We start from the raw sequence: 21,324 nt of genomic DNA on the forward strand, positions 1-21,324 counted from the left end.
TCAGCTTGTAACTTGTTCATACCAGACTGGTTAGAAAGTGGCAATGAAGTCCTAGGAACACTGTTAATTCTTGTGAATTGTCTCGATTTTAGCTGAGTTTTCAATAAAGGTCTTTGGTAGCTGATTTACTGAAACATTCAAAGAAAACTCTCAGTAAGCTGAGCAGAATGATTGTGAGTTTATCTTCTCTTTTGGAAGAATTCACCATTTTATGTGCACTTTAGCTGAAAGCTAATTTTGGTTTAGCTTTGTGTCACGTTATCATGTTTGTTCTGCTGGTATACTTGAGTTTTATTTTCTCCACTTAAACCACCTACATTCTATTTAAATGCCTATTTCTAAAGCATGGCATTATTGACTGATAAACTTCCTGTGCGTGGAGTGGGGTTCTCAAAGGTGCTTTACCTGTGTGAATAGTCATTGAGAAAGAAGAAATTATTTGATTATGTTTCAGTGAATCTTTTTTTGGTGTGGATTAAGTAGGAGAATGAGGTTTGTAAGGGTGTAATGCAACTGTAATGGTCGGGATGACCTGCTCTGGAGTCCTTGAAGAGCTGCTGGGTTTGTGGATCCTCCCGTCAAACAGAGAGCTGCTGTTACTTAAACACTTGCATCTTGCATGAGTCTCCCCACTCGAGTGAACCACTTTGTGGTATTACAGCTTGGTCTAATAAATCTAGATGTCACATCCACACAGGAAAATGAATTATGGCTACAAACCAGCCTGAAGTGGATCTTCTTACATCTGCAGTGTTTCACTGGGACTCTCAGGGCTAAATGATCCATAGCAGGGAAGAGACATAAAGGTGAAGCTGTGGAAGAAAAAGAGAAGCTAAAATATTAGGAAAAAAGGGGAAAGATGCATGGAACTCCTCTGTCTTTTGTCTTGAGCTTCAGTACCTGCTCCTGCAGTCTGCTAAAAATCAGTGGAATAGATATTGGTGGTCCAATATTATAATTTATTTTTAAGCTTTGATTAGAGCTCAAGTACCAGTGTCCCCCTCTTGCACAGGCGCACTTTTTACCACAGAACAGAATAAAGACCCTCATAACCACGGCTGAGCTATAAACAGAATGTTGTTTTTCTCACTGCAGTGCATTCAAATACTTTACAACTCATGTATACCTCACTGGGATAAATGGAAACTCACTGTAGTTGGTTTTACTATCCAACAATTCTCTATCATTTTCATTACTTTTTATATAGCCCCAGGAATGTCTGCAGTGATCATACAAACAAATGGTATAATTGGCCTCTTTCAGGAGAACTTGGTAAAAAAATAAAACCTAGATCTTTACACATATAATTGCTACTTAATCCTATTAAAAAAATCTTATTTTCTTAGCTAAAGTACAGAATCACAGCCTGAATTAAATAATATATTATTGTGATTATAGTTTTCATTCTACAGTGTGATGATTAGGTACACAAAAATATTAACTGGCAGGGGATTTTTTTCTTTTCACGTATTAGTAAAGAGCAAAGGAATCTTTAGTATAAAAATATTCCTCATTAACAAAGGCAGAGTTAGGATAAGACAGATCAGTCTAAAGAGAGTCTTACTCCAGATGTTGATGGGTTATGCAAAGACAGTTCAAGTTTTATTCTTCATTATTTCACGTGTTTATCTTCTAAAATAAAAACTCATCATACTTAAAAATATATATAACCAATAAACTGCAAATATCTTTTTATTCAGTGGTCAGGCAGGGCTGTGGAGGCTCCTGTCTCTCTGGGGAGATCAGGGGAGGGTGATATTGCCTTCTGAAGTTTGGAATTAGCAAATGGATAGGATTTCTTTCCAGTACAGCTCAACAGACAAAAGTATAAACCCCAAAACAGGTCAACAGTATAAAACCAGAAATTTTTAAAATTACCTTAAAATAAAAGTACCTCCATATAGCTGCATTTCTGTTGGAGAAAGTATAAACATTAACAAGCAGTGAGAGAGCTTTCAAATTCACACTGCTTTAGCAGCAAGAAAATATTGACAAAAATAGAAAAATTATGAGGAGAATCATTTCTTTCTCTGATGTCAGGGCTTCAGTCCCCCTTCTCTGAGGTGTGTGGTGCCCCCACTAAATCCCATCAGTGCCTCTGTGTTCTAATCTCACTTCCAGTGCAGTTGGAGGACTCGGGCTTGTGTGGGAGCATCATCACCCTGGGAGCCTTTTGTTCTGCCAGGGATGCAGAGGTTCAGTGGTGCTGGAGGCTTCCAGAGGAAAGGTTTTCCTGTCAGGATGGGTCTGTCTCTCTGGGTCAGAGCTGTGTCTGCTGGCAGAACACTCTCCCCATGTGTGAGAAGGCTGGGGGTGAATTGCATCAAGTGGAATTCCGGATCTCTGGGACTGGCTGGGGAGGGTTTTTCTGTCTCTCCCCACTCTGCTGGAGCACCTTGAGTCATACTCTGCCTCTCATTGTGTTCCTTTGTCTCCTCGATCAAAAGGAAGGATTGACTATATTGATACCACTTCTAAAGCACTGAGCCCCTACATGAAATACTGCTAAATATACTGTATATTTTATATACATTAACTACTGCTAACAAAGACATCTTACTGTCATGTATTAGTCAGGAGCCCTATCCTATTTCTAGTGGGCTGCTTCTCCTCAGGAGTTTCCTCTGAGTCCACTGAATGTTACTTTCCAGTCCCTACTCCCTTACAATCCAAAGTTGAGTGTAAATACTTTGAGGAAAGAATTTACTTTTGTGTGTAAGTTCCAAAAGACAAAACAGATGCTGCTTTCTGAAATGAAAGCTCATGATCAGTCTCAAGATGGGTGGTTTTAAAATAAGAGTCTAAATGCTGTCTGATCACTATTTGCTCGGCATTTTGGAAATGGCAGGAGTAGGGAGAACTGTAAAAGTCATAAAGACAAATGTTGCCTTTGACTGGACACTGGTACTGATTAGTTTTACAGTTCATTTAATATAATGTAAAAATATTTATTAAGCTTCTCAGAGATATTCTGATCAATTTAAATTTTTTCTGGTTTTGTTAGGTGCATCAAGAGACAAATGTTCCGCTGTGTCTCAGTGAAACAAGGTGGGGGTTGGGGTTTTTAAATTTGGTTGTGTTTTTTTAAGCAACCAAGATTTTTAAAAACCTCTGATGAAGGATTAAATAATCACAAATGAGTATTCTCTGTTCTTGTAAACATTTAAAAAGACTTCAGCATGTGCTGTGTGATCCCTGTGGTTGTGTCAGGACAGAAGTCATGAAACTGCACAAGTCCATGCAGCTTGAATCCCTTGGAGGACCTTTATTAACAGATGCTTTTTAAATTGTCCTTGGAGAAGGTGGAAGATGATGATAAAATAATCGTCTTCTGCTGAGATTTTTTTCCCTCTGATTCCTCAGTGAGCACCCCTCCCAAATCCTAAGGCTGTGGCTGTGTGGCTGTGCTCAGTGTGGTGTTCCCGGAATGAAGGTGTGTGTGTGTGTGACTGGGGTTAATGAAGGTGTGTGTGACTGGGGTTAATGAGGCTGCCTGGGCCTATGGGCAAGTGCTGAAATCCACAAGTGCAGAGTTAACATCTATCACTTCACAGTGCAACTGGATCAACAGGGAAATCGTGGTGTTTATCTTCTGCAGGCTTAGCAGCAGTGCTTGTGCAGCAGTGTGTGACTGTGTGAAAGCACTGAGGACTGCTTTAATTGGAATTTTTGAGCTAAATTCCCTCCTCAAAACAAACAAAACCAAACCAAAGCAGCGTTTCCCCTACAGCCTCTCAGAGCACGAACTGAGAGGCAGCTGTATTGTATTTAGTAAAAATATAGTCACCTTGTTCAGGGTGCACAACATCTGCAGGACCTGCTCTTGTTTTGCACGACTCAGAGCTTGTCACCCTCTTTACTTTTCGTGCTCTAGTAGGAGGAAGGAATTTTTTTTCCTTTCAGAAAACCAGCAGTGATGCCAAGTTTCCACAGAGCAATGCTTTACAACACTGCTGTTGTTAAGCTCTTGCCTTGTAGCCCATCAGCAACAACACTTTTCCATTTTTCCTTCAGACAGAGCTACAAGTGCTGCTTTACAGTAAATACCATTTTTACCTGACCCTGCTGAGAGGGAGAAGCCATTCCTGCACTGAGGGCACAGGTGCTGATGAGAGTGTCAGACTTGCCACAGGTTGTCCTCATTACTCTTGGAAGGACCTGATTTGGGCAATGCATTTCCCAACTGGAAGATGATAAATATCTTCAATTTACCTTAAATATTTACAAGGCTCAAAGTTTCTGAATTGTCCTTAACTGTTAACTCAGTTATTTTTTAATCTGTCTGTAGAACAGGAAAGAAACAACTGTAGAACAGTTTTGGAAATACTAAGACACTATCTCCTAGGTAAGAATAATACTTAGTTATTGAAAATGCTAAATATTAGTTTTAATTTAAAAATAATAAAAAGCTGTCACATGATTTTGGCAGAGCAGGAAGAATCTTTTAGTCCTTGCTGTAAATGAAATGCACAATATCCTGTGCTGGAATTTTTACAGATATAATTGAGTATACCTTTATTTTCCCTACAGATTTCCTGGTCATTCTAGTTCTTTTCCTCTTGCAGACTTTTCCTCCAGAGAGCATTGGTCCTCTTACCCTGTCTGTTCTCTGAGTGTAGGAGTTATCTTCCTTCAGGTTTTGTTCTGTGAAAAACCTGACTTGTATCACTCCTCACTTTATTGACTTGCTTATCTTTTATTACATGTTACTTAGAGATACCTATTATGTTTGGATTAAACTCTCTAATTTTCCCCATCTGTTATTCTTTAACTCCTTAATTGTGTTGCTTAATTCAGTAAAACATTGCAGGATAGAGTTGATGTGTAACATGTTGTACAAATTAAAACTAATTCTAATGAGACAAATTGCAGTGACCAGATTGTGTTAAGTATGTGACCTTTAGTGGAGCAGCTCAGTCTAGTTTTAGTCCAGCTGTAAAGAAAAGTTAGACTGAAGAATAGTCATTCAACTTTAAAAGTTCACAAAAACCTCAGGGACATTTTATTTTATTTAATTTTGATCAGTGCAATGGACTGAAATGTTTTAAACCCAGGAATCCTAATTTGTAGAAGAATGTAAACAAGCTACCAACAAGGATGAATTATTTCTCATTTCTCTCAGCTGCACGTTCTGTGGCCAGAGCAAAGCTGGTGGGCACAGTGCTAATTTCTTGGCATTGGTTGCAGCTGGCCCTTTCTTAAAATCAGGACTCATATGTTTCATTAGTTGTATTCTGCAAAGCAGGTGAACAATATTAACTTTCCAGTATTATTCTACCAAGAAGAGAGGATAGGAAACAATTTGACTTTGCACTCAAGTCCCACATCCAGTCAAAGGAACCAGTGTTCGTCTTTGGTTTTGTAGCAGCTGCTACAGAGCTGTGTGTGAGCTGCCCTGACTTATTCCAAGATGCAGCTGAATTGTGGATAAGCTGAAAGGCGCCTGAAGAAAAGAAATCAGCTTTGTTAGGCTGAATTTTTCCTTTATTTTAAGTAAACCATTGGTTGCATGTGTTAATGGTTAACTGTGTGAGTTTGCAGTTTTACTGTGGAATTGACATACAATAACACACTGGGAAAGATACAGGTTTGGTTCTGAAGAATTTGCTCTGGGTGACTCGTTCTTTAAGGCTTGGTATTAAACTCTTCAGACATTAAAGGCAAGCTGAGTTCTTTATTGGATAACGCTGCATGGTGATCTCCCAGCCCATTTGGGTGGGAGAAATAATTAAAGATTAGTGTTCAACCACATGAAATACTTCTTAATCAAGCTGGTTTTCAGGCAGTTGTAAAAAAGCCAGTCTTGTTAAATTTGCAAATCTGTGTGTTAAAAAAGGTTGGGAAAACAACTGGTAAATCATCAAAGGGTTGGTTTTTTTATTTGAAAAGGAAAGAAACCTAAGTATAATGCCATCACTGTTGATTTTTTGGTTTTCATACAGTATATGTTATTTTCAGTATCTTTGTAACTTTGCGAGTTGTATTTTAGTAGTTGTTTTAATGTTTTAGATCTGCAGTTCAAACGAAGATTCATTCTCTGGATATTCGTAGGGTCTGCATTCCAACAAAGTGATTTATGTTCTCTCACTGGCAAAATAATAATAAAAGAAAGTCTTAATGTATTCTATTGCTCTGTTAGATATTTGAATTTCCGCTTAGGATGCAATAGGCAGTGTGAGAGCAGAAAGCTAAAACCAGCACTACGGCAAAGACTGCAGAGGCACTCAGGAAATGTCAGCACTTTTGGATGGGCTTTTTTTTCCCTTTCCAATCCTTTTATCACTGAGGCACTTGCAATTCACATTTGAAGATCACGAAAACAATATTAGACTTGCAGAGGGAGTTCATCTGTGTCCAAAGCATTTTAGCTAAATTAAAATAAAAAACTAAGTAAGGAATTGGCTTGTGCCAGCTCTTGCTGGAGTCTGGGCTGGACTAACATGTGCTGTGAGCCACAGCTGCTGGGTTTTGTCAGCTCCTGCCACTCACTCTGTGCAAAGTGGCAGCCCAAGGTCTTTAACATCTCTGTGGCTCCGTTCCCCCAGCTCAGAAATGAGGGTGCTGTTTCCTCTGGGGGTGTTTTTGCTGTTTTCCCTGAGTTCCCCTGTGATCTGCTGCCTGTCCAGGCTGTCCCCATCTGTCCCCATCACTGCACTGCACCAGGCTGGGGCTGGCTGCAGGCTGAGTGTGCTCTGTGCCCTGCTCTGTGCCAGGTGAAACTGCACACAACTTGCCTGTATTTACCAAAACAGGAAGGAAAATTCAGTCTAGAAACCTTTGCTTAGCTCAACACATCTGTTTGGTCGGGATGCAGATGAGAGTGCTCTGGTTGTGTTGGGTGCCTTCTCCACAGAGGAACTCCTCCCAGAAGGGTGCTGCTGATGGACTGGCACCTTCTGGTTTGGCCTCAGGGCAAGTGATTCCAGCTCTCTAACACTGCCTCCTAGGGTGAGGGGTTTTGGAAGTCTGTTATTCCTTAAGTCTGGAATTTTTCAGATTTGCCCTTTAGGATACATCATGCTCCCCGCAGGAACTGGACTTGCCTTCCATTACAGAAATAGGGAGCTTGAAACTTCTGTCTAAGAAATAGGAAATGTATTAGTAATCATCACCTTTTTTTTTTTTTTCCAGATTTGCTGTTTATTTTTCTTGAATACTGCCATATTTTTCTGTCTGCTTTTCAGGATTTTGTTTTGGCCCCACATTAATTTGTCTAGTTTTCTACAGTTACTATTAATAACTAATATTTATTTTGCATACCAATGCTGTAAGCTTCCCATTATGAGAAGCAGGGAATAAAAAGCTGGAACTTTAATATAAACTCAGCAGACAAGTTTCTTGTTACAGCCTCCTGCTACCTCAGGGCAAATTTTGTGAAGTGCACAGGTTGAGCATGGTTGAGGTTTGCTTGCTTGTGAAAGATGCTTAACAAAAACTCTGGCACAATGTCAGGAAGTAGAGAGAAACACTCCTCTTGACCATCTTAAAACAGGATGATTACAATTGTGAGGAGGCAGTTGCAGGAAAAGAAGCATTGGTGACTGTTCTCCCAAGCTGTGCCACTAATGCCACGCAGGCTGTCAGTTCTTCAGCCCACAAGAGAGATTTATGGGATCAGTCCACAGTCCAGGAGATTGAAAGAGGCAGGATTGTTAGCCAGAGGAGAGTGCCTTACAGAGAATAAAAATAATGTACTTTACAAGAAGGTTTTCATAGAAAACAGATGAACTTCCTGCAGTCCCCTGGTTCTGCCTGGCTGCAGGTTAAAAGTTGAGCACGAAGACAAAGCAGAGATCAAATATATAAATTAGCCCTTGTAGAACACTAAGATGTTATGAAATATCACTTGAAAACCTGATTTAGTTTTACACATGCTTTGAAACGCACAATAGAATACTAGACAAATGCAACTTGAGATGGTGGATTAAATGTGCTTTTATTTGACCACACAATTTCCACTTTTTCAAGCCCTTTTTGTTCTGCTTTGCATGTGTCTTCCTTTCAGATCTTCCTAATTTTTGCCTTGCTAAGCCATTTTGTCACACTTTTACCACTTTTCACCAAAGTGAAAGCTTAAGACTTCCTCCTCCTGGGCCTGAAATATCCTTTACTTTGTCTTTTTTCTGGCTGGGTTGCCTGATCATTTGTCTGGGTTGAAGGTCTGTCTTTAAAGAACTAATATTTTGTTGCTGGCAAAATAAAGGGAAGGTGAAGGAGGGGTCAGAGTGTGGATCAGTGTTAAACAAATTGTGAAGGTCACAAAGAATTTTAATCTGACTTGAAAAAGAGACTTGTACCCAGCAGCACATTTTTGTTTGCAGTAGCCTGAATGGACAATCGTGGCTACTCGGAGAATTTGGTGTAGACTGCATGACTGGTATAAATTGAATTAGTCTCGTGACAAGGACACAGTCCCCTTTTTTCCTTCTCTGCCTGATGGAAAGCAGAAGAAAGGCCTGTGTGACACGTCCTGACCTGCAGTGTCAATGTAGGCTTTTGTGACAGGCTCTGATTTCTGGCCTCTCATTTGATAAAACCAGTTTGGTGAAGGCTAGAAAGGAGCTTGCTGAGCACTAAATATACTTACAGGAAAGGGTGTCTGGGGGTGAGTACAGAGGGCTGCCAGCCCCTCCTAATCGTCATTAGAGAGCCAGAGTTTCTTTCTGAAAATGGGGCAGAGCCTTGGGGCCACTCTCACCCCAATAATGCACTGTACAGTTCTCTGCAGGATCACCTTTATTTGTCCTTTTGTCATCACTGAGCCTTCCCTCTCCTCCTTCTGCTTATTTCTTACATTTTTCTTTCCCACTCCTCTGCCTGCCTTTCTTCTTTTTCCATTCCTGTCTTGCCCCACCCTTTGTCCCTTAAACCAGACTGACCTTCTCTGTGCTGGTGGGGCACCAGCAGGAAAAATCAGGGTGAATGCTGGTTTTCCTTAGCATGAAAAACATCCCAGCTTTCTGCTTTCATGTCCATTTTCCTCCCATTCCTGATGCCCTCCCTTCCTGCCTCCACTGCACTGGTAGAGGGGCTGTGAACCTGGAACTATTTATAGTTCATCAAGGGACAGAGCACCTGAATGCAGGCTGAGTAACAGGAAAATGTAACCTGCACTCACAGAGCAGATCAAACCAGTTTTTAATGTGCTTTAAGTACTAGAAAGACTTTTTGAATCACTGTTGGTTGTTCAGGTTTTTGCTGTTTGTTTTTAAACACAGTTAAAAATTCAGTTTTCCCCATTGGTACATAATGCAGTGAGATTTTAATGCAGTAGATGAAGATCTTTTCAGTGTAAATTTAAAAAGCTCACAAGAGAAAGACTGTCATGTTTTCCCTGAATATTAATTTCAAACAAGAAGCTGTAATCTGAGCAGGGGTAGCCAAGTATTTTTGCAGTCAGTAAACAAATAGAAGCATGCTGAGAAAATTACATTTACACTCCAGGCTTGTGGTTCCAAGGCATGAGATTTGGCTGCAGGTACTCTGATAGTGAATCATGGCATTGTGCCAGCATCACGATCACACTTGAGTGATGTTTGCTCAAAGTTCTGTCATTTGTATCAGGAATTCTGGTGGGTTTGGTTGGGGAGTCATTTCAGCTCATTCCACAGACCTCTAGAGGAGAGAAACAAAATTGAAAACACCGTGTGGTGTAACAAATCCAGCAATATCTACTTTTCCAAGCACGTGGAGGTTCCATTAGCTCATGCAGATTTGAGAAATGTGTTCTCTTTGTTAACACAATGTATTTTTTTTTTCTGTTCTCTTATTCAGAGACCTGAGCGAAAACCAGATAAAAGGAATCCCTAGAAAGGCCTTTCGAGGAATCATTGATGTGAAGAACTTGTAAGTGACAACTTCATTAATATTTGTGGTGAAAACCTTTCTGCTCATGTTACATCTGGCTGCTGCTCTCAGTTCGAGTCCTTTGTGCCCAGCTCTGTGCAGCTCCAAAGGGGCCCTGCAGGTTTTTCTCAGGGGGCTCACAGGTCCTCATGCCTGTGGACACACCTGGGGAGGTTTTGAGGAAAAAGAACACACTCAAAGGCTTCACCCCTTCCTGCAGTCCTGTCCTGGAGCAAGATGTGCAGAGGAAAAATTACTGGTGGAGTTTGGGGATGGAATTGAAATGTTTTGCTTAGTTTAAGTTTTCTGTCCCATCACTTCTGTCAGAAGGAAATATGACAAACTCTGGCACTCAGGCACAGTGGTTGAGCACAAATACCAGAAAATGAAAAAAAAAAAAAAAAAAAAAAAAAGAGAGCAGTTAACTCCATTAAGGAGTTAACTGTGCAGGCTTTGGCAGTTTATATTTAAAATTAAAATATTTTAAATAATTTAAATAATTTATAAAATTTATATTAATTAAAATTATTATAAAATTTATACTAATTAAAATAATTCATAAAAGCCTTTTAAGAGAGAAAACAGGGCTAATGAAGCCAGTCTGTCCTGGCCTTTTGCTGTAAAGTAGTCTGAAATAAATGTAATGACTCAGAGCTCTGTATTTCCAGAGCTGCTGGAGGGTGTTACACATTATATAACACAAACCCATTTTTGTGCACACCCACACTCTAAGGCACCCTTGGCTTTGTTGGAGTCAGCACGAGGTGAACTGAACAAGGAAATAACAGCCACTGACTGGGCAGGGTGAGGATTTCCTGGGACAGCCTGTAGAGCCATTAGAGTTAGCACTGTTACCACACCAGTAGCTGAAAACTGATCCCCACTGTGTTAAATATTGGAAGCTCAGCATAAAATGGTGTGGATTTTTTTAAGTTGAGTGGAATAAACAGCTAAAGGAAGTCTGAAAGGAAGCCCTTTCCTACAAAGTCTTGCAGCATACCTGTGTTCTGTTTTCAGCTCTTGCCCCAGTGAAATGCTCTCAGCACCTGATGTGATTGCTGGGGCATCCTGAGAAGGGCCAGGAGCTGGACTCCATGATCCTGATGGGTCCCTTCCCTTTTGTCACATTATCCTGAGTTTACTTGCATTGTGGGATCTATAGGAACAAGAGATGGTATTTTGTTTCAGAAGATCTAACTTTCCCCAGATGTAATTCATGTTAGTTGTCTGACTTCATTTCAAATAACAAAGTTTGCTTTCAGAGTTTAGTTCAGCTCTGACAAGCTGCTACAACAAGTACAGGTGTTTTGATTTATGCACCCACTCTCAGTGCAGAAGGATCCAGGGTTTCTCCTTTCCATGAGCTGGTATCAAGGCGTGACTGGCTGGAGTCTTACAGGAACTGTAGAAACATTGGGATTTAAAGCTTTAACAGAAACTTGTATCTGTCAAGTTAGGCACTATCTATTGTTTTGCTGTAAAAGACACAGAAAACATCAGAAGTACTTCCCTGTAGTTACAGTTTGTGACTTCTGTGAGCACTGACCTTATCACAGTCATAAAATAATTCTGGTTTGGAGTGGTCATCCAGTCCACCCTCCAGCTCAGCAGGAGCACAAAACCTGGGACTCTAACAGAGTGCTGCTGTGAGCCACGAGTACTGATTATCTAGATAAATAGCAGGAGAAGCAGACTTTCACTCATATCTAGACATTCTTTCTTGGTAAGAAATGTAATAATCCTGTGCCCAGGGTGGTCCCTGGCAGCAGGTGACTGTTGCCTCCAGACACAGAGGAGTGGCCTGTGACTTGCTGAGAAAAACATGGCACAACCTTGAGCCAACCTGCTGCTGGAAATCCATTAAAATTCCTCCAGCTATAACTGTAAGGGAGTGCTGCAAGCTGGACCAGGTTAACAGTTAAAGCTCTTTAAGCAGTGAGCTCAAACATGCTGATTCCCATTTCCACCCTGTGTTTGGCAGCCTTGTGGGTGCCAGCAGTGAGCAGGGGTGTTCACCAGCCTGAGCAGGACAATCTCTGCCTTGGGGTGCCACTGAGCTGTGCCGACTGTGACAGAGGTGCTGATGCCACAGCAGCAGGAATGGCTGTTTCTATGGTTATCACTTTCCAGATTTATTGTATTGTCTCAAGTGTTCTTCCACTTTATAAAGCATGTTTGTGAGGAATCTTGGGAGACTTTGGGGCACAAGAAATAAAGCTACAAATTGTCTCATTCTCTCCAGCCCTTTCCAATTTATATTTAGAATTTGTATAGGGAAAGGCTGACCTGGAATGGTCTCTATTTTCATGGCTTGACCTTTAACAGGGCCTCAAATTCTTCCAAGTTCTTCTGAAAGTGTCCCAATGTCATGGTAAAAATAATAACTCTGCAGATACCATAATAGGGGGACACAGCAAGTGCTAGACCAGATGAAAGTCTCCAGATTAATGCTGTCTTGAACAGCGGCTTGGAAAGCTTCCCTCAGGACAAAATGCAGAGTTGATGTGATAAACTGAGCCAGGGCATGAATTCCTTTTGGATACCAGCTCTGAAATGTGCAGCCTGAGGGCTCAGTATGAATTACAGTGGGTGCCATTTGGAAACCCTGTGAGAATTACCCTGTCCCAGCCTGGCCGTGGCAGTGATGGAGACAGAGTCACAGGTTGTGTCCAGCTGGGGCAGACTAGTGTAAAAAAACCCTTCTTCCAAAGGTGGAGGTGCTGCTGCATATGTGAGGCAAAGAGAGTCTTTGGTGATGTCTCTCAAGCACCAGGGCTGCAGAGCTGACTTCATACAGGAAAAAAAAAAAAAAAAAAAATTGTTAAAATGATGGGGGAAGGGGGAAAATGTTACAAAAAGCAGTGTTTCAAGGTATTTTTCACTGTGTCTTTATTTTTAAATGATAAAAGCTTTCTATCTCATTCTCTTAGCAGAACAGTGAGTCCAGGAAAATGGGCTTAGATTAGGGCTGTGCTAAAGAAGAGTTTTAAATGTCAAGGAGGCCAGTCTTTTTGCTCAAAACAAAGCCAAAGCAAAGACTGGAGTTTTTCAGACTAAGTGGGAGAAATTTCATTGTGTGAATTATTTTTGTATGAAGTGTTTTCTGCTGTTTGAGTACAAAAATCCTAGAACCTGCACACAAATAAATTAGTGAAGCTGTTTCTCACTGAAATGTAGAAATAACTACACAGCTTTTAGAAAGTTTCATGAACACATAGTGTCCATTACCAGTAGTGAATTTATTTGGGAATTTGGCAAAAACCGACACTTTGGACATATTGTGGAGTAGATGCATAAACTCTGCTCAATGGTCCTAAGAGCTGAACAGGAGAGGGCAAGGGAGGGCCAGCCTGCAGAGCACACCTGTATTCAATTTCTGTTACTTATTACTTAGAGAACAGGAAATGTTTCTTGCAGGAATCTAGCCCCAAGTAAGCACATTCATTTCAAGAATTAAAGTATATGGGTTTGTGTCTCATTGAGCTTTGGGCTAACTCAGCACTGTCAGCCATGGCCTTCCATCATAAAAATATATAGAGCTGCTTCTTGGATTTCTGCACGTTTCCCCTGCTCTTATCACATCTTGGCATTCAGGGGAGTGTTTTTCTGCTGAGGCAGTTCTGCAGTTGCTCAGCCCACCTCACTGAGGGCAGCCAGGATCCCAGAACACGGATATAGAGAGCTGGATGTCAGGAAGAAATTCCTCCCTGTGAGGGTGGGGAGGCCCTGGCACAGGCTGCCCCTGGATCCCTGGAGGTGTTCCAGACCAGGCTGGACAGGGCTTGGGGCTCCCTGCTCTTGTGGAAGATGTCCCTGCCCATGGCAGGGGATGCAATAAGATGATCTTTATGATCCTTTCCAACTCAAAGCATTTGATGAGTCTATGAACATCTCCCAGGCAAAGAATGGAAAACAGGAATCCACATGGATGCACTGTGGATGCAGGGCAGAATGACAGAGCAGCAGGGCAGGGGGGAGCCACCCTGTCTGAACACCACCCAGAGCTAGAGCCACACACAGTGACAAGGCACTGCTTTGTCTGTCAAGGCTGCTGCAGTTCCTTGTTCTTGATTCACTGGAACTCAGTTCCATCCATACTCAGCTCCTCCCTTGTATCTCTCATGAGCTTTGGCTGTAGGATTCTGTAGCAATGGGATTCAGAAAAAAAAAATTAACAGGTTCATGTGTCATGATAATCCAGGCTCATTGCATTTCTGTCTGAATATTTCTGAGTATTTCTCAGCCTCACCTGAGATAACAATTCCTATCACTGGACCTGCAAGAGGCTTTTCCTGCATCCTGGGGCCACTTAGTAAATTGTGGGCAATACCCCCCTTGATAGCCCTAAAGGTTCTTGTGGAGGAAGAAATGAAGCATTTAGATTTATGTTTTTAAAAATACAGAAATACATCAGCTCATATGTAACGTTTAACACTTCTACAAGTCAGTACACATTTATTTTCCTAGTGGTTAAATTACCTCTGCAGTGTGGAAAATCAGAGCTCTGTGAGTACTGTAAAATATTGTTGTACCTATTAGTTTCAGTTCCTTATTTGTTAAATGGCTTTTCCTGGAAGATGCTGTTACTTTTTCTGCATGCATCTACTATTAGCATCAATCCATTTGATTGGGACTTTAACAAAAATTAAACATCTCGATTGCACAGTCAGGTTTTGGAAAAAGCTGAACTTGCTTTTTACATTGAGAGGTATTTTGCATTCACCTACACAAAATATTAAAGTGTTCCTACATATTTTTTTTTTAACCATCACAGCCAGCTCTGCAGAGTTTATTTGTAGCTTCTGCCATTCAACCATAAGAATAATTAAACATACCTGTCAAGTTAAACTAATGAATGAACTAATGAATAAAGGAAATAATGGTTGATTTGTGTGTAGCCATTTCACTAGAAGAAAGCAAGTGATTGTGAGTTATTTGCCATACATAAATATGCAGTAGATCTTAATGAAATGTTACACTACAAAACATGACTCCTTTAGTCTGGGTTCTCCAGGGAAGCTATTATCCAGAGCCCTCTGAAATTCCTGGCCGAGATTTCTTGACATTTGTGTACAGTATTCAGTGTTACTCTTGCAGTTTGCTGTAAAATAAAACAAAACGAGGAAGATAAACAGTTGGCCAGATTTTCCATTTGTTTGGTGTAAAATCTGGAATAAGCCTTCTGAAGCCAGTGGTTGGCCTCAAATAAAAGCAAAGAAATGCCTAGAGGAGAACTGATTATCACATGTTGGGTTATGTGGACTCCCAATGGACTGAACAATGTGTATCTATATTTGATGGTGTGCATGAAAAGCTCAGTATATTTTAAATAGGAATACATGAAAATTTAAGGAAAGGATATGTTTCTGTTACAGAACAGATTTCAGGTTGTTTTGACAAAGAGCTGGAGAAACAGGTCAGAGGCATGGGAAGAGCTATTTGGAATACTCATTGGAGACAAGCCTTTTGCACTCTTTAGGGGGGCAAAAAAATCACATTACTTCAACTGTATAAATTTGTAAATAATTTTCCTCCTCCTTGTCCATAAATTCACACTGCACTCAATATATTCCAGCAGTGTATTCCTTTATCTCCCATAATTGGTCTTCATTGTGATAGTGACCATAATGAATTCAAGAGAGATCTCTGTGGCCATCGCATTTGCTTTCCTAGAAATGTCATTGTCATGCAGCATTATTATAACATTAAAATAACAAGTTACCAACTTACCACTTTCTATGGAGAAACACCACCTGCAGCGTCAGTTAATTTTATGAATACATTAGTTTGAGCTTTTGCCATCTGTTCTACCCCTTATAATAAATGCAAAAAGCATATATTTCACAATTAACTCATTAAAAGGATATGATTGATTGGAATGCACACGCATGTTCCCTACACAGCAGTTAAGGTGAGATGTGCAGACCAACCAAGCACAGAGACTCAGAGTCGTGGAAGAGGACATTTTGTGAGACAGAATCTGTGTTTCTCTCTTGGTATTCTCAGCCACACACTCAGGGCCAGCACATCAACTGACACAGAAGGGTGGCACTGGTTTCTTCACTGTTCTTTAGAGAGCCCTGGCCCAGCCCTGCAGGGGCTCCCTCCTGGTTCTGCCCAGAGAGGTGCTGCTTCCCTGCCTGTGTACAATGACCCTTGGGGATTTTTTTTTTCTATTCTATTCTGAATCACTAACCTCTAAAATCTACCTGCCCTGATCTTGCTGAATGGCTTCCCCTGTCCATCTTACAGTAAAAATAAGAGAAAATGTTATAGCAACCCTCCTATTAGAGGGTAAAAATGAGCTGAGGCACACTTCTTGTTAAGCACAGCATAAAAAGGGTCCTGGTTTATTCCTCTTCACAGCTTAGTTATCTTAACCTCAACTATTCCCTGACTGTGGCTGCAGCAAGCTCCTACTTTGGGTTTCCCTTGCAGCCTTTGATTGTAGGTATGAGTTTGCAGCCTCTGACTGCAGGCTTTACCCAGCTAGACTGTGACTGCAGGTTCCAACAACAGGCTCTGACTTCAGAGCGAGACTAAACTCACAGCAGTGATTCTTTTTCTCTCCAACAGCCTTCTTCTTCATGGTTTTCTCTTTCATGCTCCTCAAGGTTCCTCCTTCCTATCCCGCTTCACCCCTCTTTTATCTCACTCATCCTCATTGGATACAGCTGTGACTCATTGGGGTGAGGCTGGATTGGGTAATTAACACGGCTGTTACTTATCAGGGGTGAGGTCACCTGTACTCCCTTCTCCTACAGGAAAAAAGCAAGAAAGCCTAAATGCTGTGTAGGTTGGCTTTGGGGACGTAGGAAAGAGTAGGGAGGAATTGTTTCGGTTTGTCCTAGCTGGAGGTGCCTTCTTGCTCGCTCTGTTCCTATCAGGAATGTCATAGCTGCTGCAGCCACAGCCAAGGGAAAGCCTGTTAGGAACATGGAGATGAAAACTTGAATTTAATTCAGAAACTGCATTCTTGTAGTCAGTTTTATTCTCTGCCCCCAGTGACTGGGCCGAGCCTTTTTTCCTCTCTCTGCTGCATTGGAGAGATGATGTGTTCATCAGCAGCATCTTCTTGATGGTCTGTGGGAGCACAGGGTCTGTGCCCTCTCTGTGTCCTGTCCTTGCATCCCTTCCCTTGCAGAAGAGTTTCATGCAGGATGGCTGAGGGCGAGCAAGGGCTCTGGAACAAAATGCTAATTCTGCATTTTTTTCTAGAATGTGCTGCACAGAGGCAGTGCCTCCTCAGTAACTGTGCTGAATGATGGTGCTCTCTGGCAGTTTATGGGAATTGTCATAAAGTACTGTGGGGTCTGAGTGCTTTTACAGCCTCAAATCTTTGTGACCCTTTTGACGTCATAAGGAATAGTCATTATTCTGAATTACCTTCTTGTTAAGAAAGTTTCATAGGATTTTTGCAATGTGCACTGATGCCAAGAGATGCCAGTTGAGCAGTGATCTTGCTAGTGAGTGAGCCAGTTCTAGTCTTGATAGTGGATTTTTGCAAATGCTTGGCATTGGTGTTATGTCAGCCCTTCAGAGGGCATTTTAGAAGGGCATGAAGTGATAGGACAGTAGGGAATGGCTTTAAACTGACAGAGAGAGCAGGTTTAGGTTGGATATTAGGAAGAGAGTCTTCCCTGTGAGGGTGGTGAGCCCCTGGCACAGGGTGCCCAGAGCAGCTGTGGCTGCCCCTGGATCCCTGGAAGTGTCCAAGGCCAGGTTGGATGGGGCTCGGAGCACCCTGGGACAGTGGAAGGTGTCACTGCCCATGGCAGGGGATGGAATAAGTTGGTCTTTTGTGCCTTCCAATCCAAAATATTCAATGATTCTTTGATCCTTTGGTTCATGTGGTCATCTGGAGGGTTGGTCCCAGCCTGCAGGACATTCCTGTGTTTTAGGAGAGGGCTGTTAATGGGAATGCTGCTCCTGGCATTATTCCCCAACAGCCTGGGATGGTCCCATGTGCATCAGGGAGCAACGAGCAGACATGTGCAGACCAACAACCTGCAAAGTCTGCAGCACACCTGACAAACACTGGGCAACCCCAAAACAATTCCATAAAGTATTTAAAGCTGTGCCATATTTGCTAGTGTGATCAGCCCATACTTGTATTTTTTGAACACATTTGGGTTTATGTAATCCCCTTTTTCATGTCCCTTGCTAATAAATGAAACACCAGGTGGACAAACCAGCACAGCACGATCTTAAATCTGTTGAATGTGCTAAACTGTGACTTGTACTTCACATGAGATTGATTGCACAGATTGAAAATGCACTGCTGATTTACTTTTTTTTATTTTTTAAATGAAAACATCTGCAATAAGTAGAGTAGATGTCTGCTCTGTTCTCTTGTCCACTTGCATTTCAGGAAGTGTTTGTTTTCATGGATGTCTGTAGTTGTGGGCTCAACTGGCCACAAGGGATCTGTCACTGACAACTTATTAAAAGCTGAACCATCACTCCTGAGGAACAGATTTCCTCACTGTAAAGGTTGCTTTCCCCTGAGTAAAATGTCAGATAAATAAAAAGCTGAAATATCTCTTAAGTGTGTTCTACTTATAAAACAGAAGTACATAAGCCGATAGTATTTAGTAGTGCAGGATGTATGTTTGGTGGCATTTAATATTTTCTAAATTTTCATTTTTCTGAGCTAATCAGAGCTGACCACCTCTATAATAAGGTTATTCATAATTCTAATTTACCCAATTTCTGTATTCTGGATATCTACTGCAGTATATATTGGTTTTAGTATTAATTTTTGGGCAAAACCACAGATTTTTTAATATGTCTTGTAGAAGTAAGACAAACATCAATACCAATTGTTTTCTCCTTTTCTGGAGATGTATTTCAAGCATTATTGAAAGCCTGCACTTTAATTGTTCTTATGGTAAAGTCCTAATGCTGATGACAAGAAAGATGAAGTATCCCACACAGGCCTAACTCATCCTTTCCATCCACTTCAAGTTCTGTTCTGATCTTCCCTGTGGGTTTTTATGCATAATTTATTGCCTTCTCCAGCCTGAGAGGGGCTCCTTCTGCAGGCACCAGCAATGGGCTCTGTTAGTGCTCATCGGTGGGGCTGGAATAGTGACATGGATGTGCTGTGTCCCATCAGGAACATTGGACAGCTGACACTGGGATGGGAATCCTTTGCACAGGAGACTGAAAAAGTCCAGCCTTTGTGTGTCAGAACCTCAGGCTTGATGGTCATTTTTACAATTTCTCTTCGATTAGGTAAAACCCAGGAGTCTGGAGATTTAAATTGTATATAACTTACTTACTTAAATGGGACACTGGTGGAATTTTTTAAACAAGATGACAAGCTCCAGGTCCAGAGTTTGATAAAAGAAAACCTCATGCCTAATCCTGAATGGGACCCATTATCTGGGGTTTGAAATCTGCTACAAAAACTCAGGGTGACTATTGCTATTTCCAGAGATTACTTATCTGCTTACTTATTTCGCCAAGCTCTGCTCGCTGCTTTCTGGGCTCATTATTCTTTTATCCTAATGAAGCACAGATACATTTTGATGCAGCACCCATGCTGCAGCACTGCCTTTGTATGGAGAGTAATGAATAGCAGATTTGGCTCTTTTCTGTTTTAATAGACTTACAAGAGTCTCTCTGACAGAAACAAACACCAGAAAATACCTTGATTTAAAAACAGGCTATGTGGTGTTCTTACTGTCCTTTTGATATAAAACTTGACTAAAATGGGATGTGACATCAGCTGGAAAAGTATGAAAATCAAATTTTCTTTATTACGTACGTGTTTAGGCTAACCTGTGCCTACAGTTTATCTTTGTATAATTTATGCTGTCTTTGTGCCATGCCTTCATTTTGAATACATTTGTTGAAGATTTCCTGTAGCATTCATCTATGATTGTCAAAAGGAAGTTTTATTCTAAAAAAAGAGATAGTACTGGTTTCAATTATGAATCTAAATAGCTTCATAACCAGAGTGAACTCTGAATTTACATCATTTTTATGATAGCCACACCATTCCAGGTTTATTGATTTTGTCATTTGCTTCATTACATTTAATGCAAACCTTTTGTACGAAATTATTCTGGTGCTGTGCTGACCACGGAGGGGTCAGCATGTGCAGTCTCTAGCCAAAACAGCACAGCAATATCATTTTAGTGCAGACTCCATGGAGAAAGGGGGGTTGTAAATACCATCCACCAGCAGAACAAAGTTTGCCTTTTCCACTTGACCTTCCCAGCTGGATGAAGTTAAAACCACAGCTTGAGTTGTCTTTTTTTTTTTCCCCCCCCCTCTTCTTTTCTCTCCCCCTGTGTTTGGCGTCAGCTGTTTGGCCAGTGTGACAAATGTCTGCTCCTGGAGAGAAAAAGCTTTTTGGGGGTGGGTTTGGGCAGAGGATCCCTGGCAGTGCCAGGCTGTGCTGGGAATGGCCTGGCAGCACCAGTTCTGTGCCCATGGAGACCTCCCAAAGGACATGGTCTGCAGGGGTGCTGAGCTCCGGCTCAAAGCTGTCTGGAAGAGCCACTTGCATTTTGGCTTTCAGGGCAGAGACATTGGGGTTTCTGGTGTCTCCAGTTGTTTTTTCATTTCACTGGGATTAAATTCTGATCTTTCCTTTTGTAAATAGGTAACAGTGTGCCTGCATTTGCTGTATTTTTTAAAGTGTCCCTGCCCATGGCAGGGGAGATGGAACTAGGTGATCATTAAGGCCCGTTCCAACCCGAGCCATTGTGGGATTGTATGAATAAAACTTCTTGAGTTCTTAATTAACACTGCATAACTTTTTCTGGATAACACAATTATAATTTTTAATCTAATTTCATTTTAAAAAGTGATGCAAACAACTATTCAGAACAGGTAAGTAAATGGATCCTTGTTTTCCCAGAAGGCAATGACTTATGCTCAAAAATTAATTTCAGTAATTGATGAGGGGACCAGATTTCCTGCACTACTCTTCCTTGACCACAAAATGAGATGGATGTCCCCCAGCTTTTGACCCCAACTCTTACCTCAGCTGCAGCTTTTTTCTTGACCCAAGCCCTCAACTCAGCTGCAGCTTTCTGTGTGAGAGGAGAGCTGCCTATTTAAAACAAGCCTGTGCAGCTTCTTGCCACATTTAGAGCCCAGAAGGGAATGATTAAATTTCTCATTCAGTGATTCAGTCTGTTCCATGGCTTTGCTATCCTGCAGTTGGGTGGCTCCATGAGATAAAGTGTAGAAAAACAAAGCCACCTGCAATTCAGTTCAATACAAAATTGATATGCCTTGAAAGAAAATATTAAACTGCAATGCTGTAACTGTACTGTAGAGTTTTTTCATCACAAATTGTTTTTGTATGAACATGTGCTCACTGTGTTTGTACAGCAAGGGATGTTATACAGTCCTTTTAAACAGCTCAATTGCTGCATCACTTGAAAATTTCCTCAAAAGAAGCTCAGGTCATGTAAATCCTCCATGGATATTAAGAAGATCCTAGGGAGGATCTTTGTT

The 21,324-nt window shown here is 41.2% G+C and overlaps 1 protein-coding gene across 2 annotated transcripts in view; it reads left to right on the forward strand.

Moving 5' to 3' along the window:
• SLIT3 (slit guidance ligand 3) overlaps positions 1-21,324 on the forward strand; it is a 473,506-nt gene that overhangs the window by 228,001 nt on the left and 224,181 nt on the right. For both annotated transcript variants that reach the window (XM_083871948.1, XM_083871949.1), the window contains exon 5: positions 9,775-9,846. In XM_083871948.1, coding sequence (XP_083728074.1) covers positions 9,775-9,846 — 72 coding nt within the window. The remainder of the gene's footprint in view (positions 1-9,774; positions 9,847-21,324) is intronic.

This window comes from Zosterops lateralis, assembly GCF_965231275.1.
Source record: "Zosterops lateralis genome assembly, chromosome: 14".
NCBI lineage: Eukaryota > Metazoa > Chordata > Aves > Passeriformes > Zosteropidae > Zosterops > Zosterops lateralis.